Source organism: Oratosquilla oratoria, chromosome 42 (assembly GCF_046742065.1).
Source record: "Oratosquilla oratoria isolate Oo_2021 chromosome 42, ASM4674206v1, whole genome shotgun sequence".
NCBI lineage: Eukaryota > Metazoa > Arthropoda > Malacostraca > Stomatopoda > Squillidae > Oratosquilla > Oratosquilla oratoria.
In genome coordinates, this window is record NC_134818.1 from 1,695,795 (window position 1) to 1,704,518 (window position 8,724).

General features: G+C 38.8%; 1 protein-coding gene across 1 annotated transcript in view; it reads right to left on the reverse strand.

Annotated features, from left to right (window-relative positions):
- Positions 1-8,492, reverse strand: part of LOC143021688 (retinol dehydrogenase 12-like) — a 10,235-nt gene extending 1,743 nt beyond the window's left edge. Inside the window, exons 1-9 of the mRNA XM_076179315.1 lie at positions 8,409-8,492; positions 7,994-8,167; positions 6,895-6,987; positions 6,148-6,259; positions 5,674-5,801; positions 2,589-2,671; positions 1,997-2,108; positions 1,396-1,508; positions 157-246 (exon numbers count right to left, since the gene is read on the reverse strand). Of these exons, the coding sequence (XP_076035430.1) occupies positions 157-246; positions 1,396-1,508; positions 1,997-2,108; positions 2,589-2,671; positions 5,674-5,801; positions 6,148-6,259; positions 6,895-6,987; positions 7,994-8,159 (897 nt within the window). The 5' untranslated portion in view covers positions 8,160-8,167; positions 8,409-8,492. The remainder of the gene's footprint in view (positions 1-156; positions 247-1,395; positions 1,509-1,996; positions 2,109-2,588; positions 2,672-5,673; positions 5,802-6,147; positions 6,260-6,894; positions 6,988-7,993; positions 8,168-8,408) is intronic.
- Positions 8,493-8,724: the final 232 nt, after the last annotated feature.

Consider the following 8,724-nt stretch of genomic DNA (forward strand, 5'->3'; position numbering starts at 1 on the left):
ATATATGGTCTCTACTTCGCGGATTTCCACCTATCACGGTGGTTCTCGAAGGTTAACCCCGCGGTAATCGAGGGAGAACTGTATTTCTTTGATATAGCACAAGTTCCTATTATATATTAACCTCATGTTGAAAGTTAATGAATTTAAGAAACTTACTCTGCAGTTTTCATAATATTCGCCCCTTGTGTTGGCTTCCTCTTCAGCTACAGCCAGGTGGATTATAGTCTGAGCTCCTTCAGCAATTGTCTGAAAAATCAAGGTGGTATATAAGATCATATGCATGTACAGTATATATATATATATATATATATATATATATATATGTATATATGTATATGTATATATGCAAAATTGAGGAAAAACCACCAAGGAAAATAATAAAAGGCTGATCGAGCACTTTCGTCTATTTAGACATTTACAGGGTACGTACAATGATAATGCAAACATGAATATATATATACAAAGTGGGAGGCCAGGGATGGGAACTGGGAAAGGTTGTGAGGGAGTCTCTCATACATTCCTTGACTTAAATTTAAGTTGTTGACAAATGTATCTTTAATCAGACTGGACTCTATTTGCCTAGAAATATAATGGAATACGGTCTGATTGAAGATATATTATTTGTCAACAACTTAAGTTTCAGTCAAGGAATATACAAGCTTGATCATTTTTGTGTTTTCGTCTGCAGACAAGGGTGGCGGCATAGTCGTATTAGACAAATCAACATACAACACAAAAATGGAAAGTTTGCTTAAGGACACAAATACATATGGAATGATTAGTGAGACTATTTACAAAAATAACATGAAGGAAGCAACTAAATGTGCAAGGAACACACTTTCCAATGCTCCTGGAGGGAAAGGTATGTTACATCTTCTGCTGAAAGTCCATTTTCCAGCATACATATATGGTCTTCCTGGAGGGAAAAGCTTGATCATTTTATTGCTGAAAAAGGGGTGGCCCAAACGTCCGGGGCCGCGAACGGTATTGGTAGACCATGAGAGACTCCCTCACAACCTTTCCCAGTTCCCATCCCTGGCCTCCCACTTTGTATGTATATTCATGTTTGCATTATCATTGTACGTACCCTGAAGATATCTAAATAGACTAAAGCGTTCTGTCATTATTTTATTATTTTCTTTGATGGTTTTTCCGTATATTTAGAATTATAAGTTCATGTGATTTCTCATGCATATTATATACATATGTAATATATATATATATATATATATATATATATATATATATATACGCTTTTATATTCTTATTTCTTTATATTCAGACATGAATTACCCAGGAACCTAAATAAACCACAAGAATGCAAGATTTAACTCATTAGTTCAATTCAGACTTCTCATATTACAGTATATGTCATGTTGAAAAGAAGTATTCTACCTTTCCTGAAAAATATACAATGACTCCTATGATTTGCAGCCAAAGAACTCCAGGTAATTTGTAGAAGATTTCTGTCATGACAGAACCTGGACAAAGCGCATTGCAAGCAACATCTGCAAGATTGAAATGTTATTGTAACCTTGCGACACTGCTTCTGACCCAGGGCAGTGGACAAGATGCATGGATGACCCGTCATCCAGGAGGTGCCAAGATGAGAGGGAGGGAAAAGGATAGAGGGGAGTGGAGTATGTAGGGGATGGAAAGGGTGGGAGTGGTTTCTATGCCTTTTTTTTTTTTTTTTTGCTACCTCCCTTGTAAGGGTGAAAAAGCCTTTGGTATATGTATGTATGTATGTATGTATGTATGTAATCACCTTGCTACTACATCCTATGACTTCCATTCCTAAAATAGTTGGACTCATAGACTCTCCTGCTGTAGTAAACATTGACTGGAATCATGGGTTTGTACTTTTGTGTGATTGTGCACGTGTATGTGTTTCCCTATATGTGCATTTTGTGTATACGTGAGCATGTGCATGTGTGCATGCATACTTATTTTTGTCGTCAACTTACATTGCTTACTGGAGTGTTTATTGATTTACCTGTTCCTTCCAGGTAATGACTCAGCTGTTTGGTGAACAAAACGTTGCATAATTTGCTGTGGTTGTAGGACTGATACGAGCCAATGTAAGGCCTCTTCTTGTTATCGAGGTCCTGAAATCCACGTGAAAAAAATAATGAGATTTTTTTTTTTATATGTATCCATAATACTGACCAAAATTAACATATCAACAAATTTCATGATGTAGTACCTATTCCTGACACTCAAAGCTCACCCATCACATATCAGATTTGAAAAAAATATAAATAAATAAAATAAAATAAAAATATAAATAGATAATTTTTTTAGAATCCAGTGTTGTTTGGTTAGAATATTCCCATACATAGTTCCCTTTCATCAGCATTAGTCTCCTGGAATCAAATATGATTTCATAAAATAGTTAACAAATACATGTTTACAAAGCTCTGTCATACCATGATTTGGGTCACATCAGCAGACACCAAATGACGATTAATCAGAGGGAAACAATCCCCATCAAGGATCTATTCACAACCTGGACCAAATCACCTGATATTCGAAAAATAAAAATTAAAAGAATTGATACAACAGAACTAAGAGTAAGGAAAACTCACGTCAGGATCGAAGCCATTTGTGTATTGATGATTTCTGGAAGAAACGACGACGACGCGGCTGGGCGAACTCCTCTTCACGAGATCTGGAAGAAGTGAATAACGTTTTCTTTGTTGCTGTGTTCCGTCTACATGTATTACACGCACACGCATTGAATATACACAGGTTTTACGATAGCAAACGTACGTACCACTCACACATCCGGGCGTTACATACCTCATGCAAATTAATCTTATTTTCTATATATTGAAGAGTGTCTCATCCCCCAAAAATAGGGATGGGCAACCTTTTTAAGTGTGGGTCCAAAATCAGCCAAATATTTGATAATACAGGGTGCGGCAACATAACTTCCTTTTTTATAATGCGTGGCAATCTGGCTGTAGAAGTAGTAGCGGGGTGGGCGTGGTTTCATTTGACAGGGCCGTTCTGAAAGTTTTCTTGGAAATACAGTCAGTCGCTATCATGCGTTGGAGTAGTGAGGAGCGTGCGTTTGCCGTCGAAGCTTACTTTTCGAATCGTCAGTCTGTTATTGCAACCCAGCGCGCCTTTCGAAATCGTTTCAATGTAGCCCCGAGAGGCCCTGTTCCGGACCGGAAATCAATTGTTACATGGGTCACTACGTTCAGGCAAACTGGGAGTACTACACGACGAAGAACTGGAGTACCTCGGCCCATCAGATCACCTGAGAACATTGAGGCAGTGAGAGCTTCAGTCTTGCAATCCCCACGGCGTTCTGCGCGCAAACATGCCTCTGCCCTTGGACTTTCTGATCGTTCAGTGAGGCGAATACTTCACGATGACCTTCATTACCATCCTTACAAGATGGCGATTGTGCAGGAACTCTCCGTACGTGATTTCACTTCACGAAGGAACGCATGTGAGGCACTTCTCGAAAACGTTCCTGAAGACGCTATTGTTTACTTTAGTGATGAAGCACATTTTCATTTGATTGGATGCGTCAACAAACAAAACATGCGCTACTGGGCTGACACCAATCCCCATGAATTGCATGAAAGGCCTTTGCATTCACCTAAAGTCACAGTGTGGTGTGCAATTTCCTCCACTGGAATTGTTGGTCCTTGGTTTTTTGAAGAAAATGAGGTCACAGTGACAGTGAATTCAGACCGGTATGTAAACATGTTGGAGGATTTTTTTTTCCACGAATTGAAGAATTGGACCTAGGGGATATTTGGTTTCAACAGGACGGAGCAACGGCTCACACTTCAAGGGCATCGATGGCTGTTTTGAGGGAACATTTTCCGGAGCGCCTCATTTCAATAAGGGGCGATTTGGAGTGGCCAGCCCGTTCCCCCGATTTGTCCCCTTATGATTTTTATTTGTGGGGATATTTGAAATCCCGTGTTTATGTCAACCGCCCGAGAAGCCTATCAGACTTGAAGGCCAACATCCGAGAAGAAATTGCCAATATACCCGCTGATACGCTGGTGAGGGTCATGGCAAACACCCGAAATCGGTATATGCAGTGTATGGACAATGGGGGACGTCACCTACCTGATATGATTTTCAAAACTATGTGAAACAAAACTTTAAATATGTACTATAATTATGAAACAAAATTAAAACCTTTCTGATTTATACATCTTGTTTTATTGCCTTTTGGAAAAAGGAAGTTATGTTGCCGCACCCTGTATATATATATATATATATATATATATATATAATATATATATATATATATAATATATACAATGTGTGTGTTACAAATTATCATACAAAATATTTTCTTTATTTTTTCTTCTTTTTTATTGAGTTCTGATTTTGGCTCACCGAAAAAAGTCGTTAACTTGCAAGATTTTCTACGCATGCAAAAGAGACGACGACGTGACGTCATCAGTTGGAGACGTTTTGAAATGTCTACATATGAAATAAAGCGTGATATCGTCAACTTATCATTATTTGTATATTAGGTTGTAACCAGTTTCTTGTATAAGATTACCGGTGAAATTGTAAGCACGAATTTAAAGTTCTTATCAAGTAGAGAAACTATCTTCTTTGGCAATTTTACCATATTCTCATGTATTTTTATTTGAGCTTTCGCTAAGTTTTGTTTTGTATCTTCCCAAGTTGTGTTTGGCTTATCTGTCAATTTAACAGGAAACTGGAATAGTTATTATTTTTCATTAATTTCTCCTTTGCCACAATAAGAGAACTTCGTATATCGTGACTGATTAATTAGCAACTATGATTGTGAGAACCCTAAGTTGTCCTGAATGAACGTAAGGAAGATTAATTCTTCTCTCCGATCCAGTCCTTGTTCATGGATACGTATCTGAATATAGATTTCATATTGTTATGATCTTCCAAGTTAAATCATGGGTCACGATAACCTAACCACATGTTTCGCAAGCAAACCACACACGTGTTTCATAACTGTACATGTATTCCTCACAAACATGTGCGCTCCACTAATATACATGTGTGTTACAAGCACGCACACGCAGCCAAAAAAATCTTGTCTCGCCCCCATTCTCCTTTCTTTTCCTTTTTTAAGGTAGGATGGACAGACAGTGATGTCTAGTTGGACAACCCTTTCATGGAGAAAGTCCGCCACAAATAAGGGAAAACTATAAAAACATATTCAGTATTAGTATATATATACATATGAATACATTGCTGATAACATCAGGGGAAGATGTGAAATATCACGAAAGCGCTTGGGAATTCTACTTTCTTCTCCGGTTTTATTTGTGGTTATCAGCAATGTATTGGATCACGTGGTTTTGTGATCTTTTTTGCACATATGAATACTTGTGTTGGTTTTTGTTTTGTTATCATTTGTCTGTTTGATTTTCATTTATTATTATATGTCAATTTAATATTATTTACTATTTACCTGTTTGTTTATTATTTAACTATACCAATGCATTTATTTATGTGTTTTATTTGTTATTTACGTTATCATAGTTTTTATTTATTATTTCATTATCATGGTTTTTTTTTTCGCATCCGACCGAGATATGGACCAAAAGGTCTCCTGTCGGCATGCTCCGCCTTTGTAATCCTTTGTAATCCTTTGTAAAAAATGTACTCAGTTGAACTTCTCAAGCTTACTTAGACGTATCTTACCAAGGAGGATATTTGTAAGAAGAAAATGCCCAAAGTGGTTTGTGGCCATTGTGAGTTCATGGTCATCTTCCGTGTAAGTCAACGACGCAGGACCAACAATTCCTGCGTTCAGGACAAGGACGTCCAGCCTGTGGATAAATAGGAACATCTTCAAAGGTGTTGGAATATGTTTTGCTCATGCATTGTGATGGTTGGTTGCAGAATCTACTCAGTATGCGTTCTGTGTGAGGTTACTGCGTAGTGTTACTGTGAAGTGGTGGGCGTGGAAGTCGTGTTGTATATAAGAAAGTGAGGATGTCCTTCACAACACTGTTCTTCTCAAAAATAAACTCGCCTTTTGATGTCCACAAATAAGATGGTAAGGAAACTAATCGTGGTGAGCTGTGATTTAGAGGCTACAATTCAAGCAACACAAGTAGGACAATTGTCAAAGGACAGCGACTATATATTCGTGTGATACGTAGCAGATCTCACCTCGTCTCGTTTTTGAGGAAGCTGTTGGCGAACTTCCTGACGGAGGCCATGGAGGAGGTGTCCAGGAGCTGCACCTCCACCAGGTCGCTGCCTGTGCTCTTCCTAATCTCCTCTGAAACGCATGAAACAAATAGAAAGATATTAACATTATGCAACATATGTGTGTGTGTGTGTGTGTGTGTGTGTGTGTGTGTGTGTGTGTGTGTATCTATTATTTATCTACTTCTTGTGAGACAGAGTAAAAGAAAAGAATGACAGAAAAGCTTTCTGAAATTTTAATAATAAGTGTTACCAGGCACATAATCTTTGTCTGATAGTGACCTATCGTGACCTTATCGTGTCCTTGACCCCCACAAAACTTTGACATTTTCATCCTCAAAAATATCCATTTTCACTATTGTAGTGTACATGGTTGTCTGAGAAACAAGATATGTTTGATTTTAATTTTGGTTTGAAGTGAAACATACTCTCGTTGAAACTTACAGCCAGAAAAGTATATTTCCACATTATTTGTTACTTTGACCTTGACCTTGCCCAGCTGTTTCCAAAATTCAGCGGGATTATATATCATATTTTTCCTGAAAAGTTAATGTTGCTTGATTTAGCCATCATGGTGATATTTTGTTAAGAAATCACGACATAAAGAGATAAACAAGGACACTAGAAGGAATCAATACCTCGCCTCCGGAATTGGTCTGTGAGAGATCATTCCCAGAGAAATTGGTGACAGAAGAAATGTGCCTTTACCTGCGACCTTGTTGGCTTTCGCCAAGTTTCTGCAAGCCATGATGACCCTAGCTCCTCTCTGGGCCAGGTCGCGCGCCACCTCCTTCCCGAGACCTTCCAGATACGAAGAAAAAAGAATAGGAGTTACATTGCATCAGAGACAGAACAAAGAGGTTATTGTTGTTCTATCATGTTACCTCAGGACTGAAAAGTTAAAATTCATGAAACCTGTATACATGTGTATATAATATATATATATATATATATATATATATATATATATATATATATATATTATACGTACGGCCACGATCCACAGTTTCTACCACACCCGAATTCCCCACAGATTTGGAACATAATTATGCCCTTCTGCGGGAGTTCTGACGGCAAAAGCAGCTTGTTAACGCTGCGGACTGAATATTTTACAATTCCACATGAAATATGCTTGCACTTTAAAATACACTTGATAGAGGGATTCATTAATGAAGTTGAATCATTGTGACTGTACGTAAAAATGTTTCTCTTTCAGAATTTTCGACGTCAGTAAGGTTAGCTGTGTGTGTGTGTGTGTGTGTGTGTGTGTGTGTGTGTGTGTGTGTGTGTGTGTGTATGTGTATGTGTGTGTGTGTGATTCACCATTGCCTTGGATCACGTGTTGGACTCGTGATCGACAACTATTTCCCTCCCGGAAGAGAGCTCAGAGCTCATATATGACCAATCTATGGGTAATGCTATGACCTTACACGCACACACACACCCAACTCCCCGTCCACGAGAGTTGGAGTAACGACTCGCAGCTCAGTGATACTGAAATTATTTCAGCCCTGGGCTGGATTCGAACCCGGACCGCTGTAGTGCGTAGTGGCGGCCGCGAACGTTACCACTGTGCCATGAGTCGTATGTGTGTGTGTGTGTGTGTGTGTGTGTGTGTGTGTGTGTGTGTGTGTGTGTGTGTGTGTGTGTGTCTGTGTGTGTGTGCACATGTGTATGTGTGTTCGTATGTGTTTTTGTTCATAATCCTATATGTATGTTTAATATTTCTCTATATATGTGCAAACTATATGTATACATTGTAGTGTTCTACAACACAACTACAACAGTTTTTCGACTTGAACCTTACCTGCAGAGGCTCCTGTAACGAGGACAACTTTTCCTTTCATGGAGGCTTTGGAATTACACTCACGGAAACCCCAATAAATATATGTCCTGGCTGTAATTATCAAGATCCCAAACAATCCCACCAGGACTCCGAACACGTACAGCAAAACACTCCATATTCCTGCCATCGTTGCACCTTGTAAGGGAAAGATATGGCAACAATAAATCCGTTTTCTTTGATGACCTCCAGGTCTTATGGTTCACTGTTGCGCATCGAATACTAACATACTGTTTACACTCTTCTGTATAATCTCATCGAGGTTAGCTTTGAATACACAAATCGAAGGCTATAACCTCAACGGAATAAAACTATTGAGTATGAATAAGAAACTTTGTGAAGTATATTATCATGCTACAGGTTTAGTCGCTGTACTTACACTGACACGAGTTGATCAGGCTGTACACAGACGAGCCTCTCACGCCCAAGCAAGGCACGCTTGACAACTCGATGCTTCATCAAGGTCAGCGGAGATATAAAACAAGTCTCCTCTCCCTCCCTATGCCTCCTCCTCCTCCTCCTCTTCCTCCTCCTCCTCCTCCTCCTCCACTCTTCATCACGTATGAGAATAAACTCAGAGATTTTGACGAGACTATTGGCATAATAACTGAAAATATATATGATATATACGTGTGGGTGGGTGGGTGTGAGTGTGACTGTGTGTGTATTTACCTAGTTGTATTTACCTCGTTCTA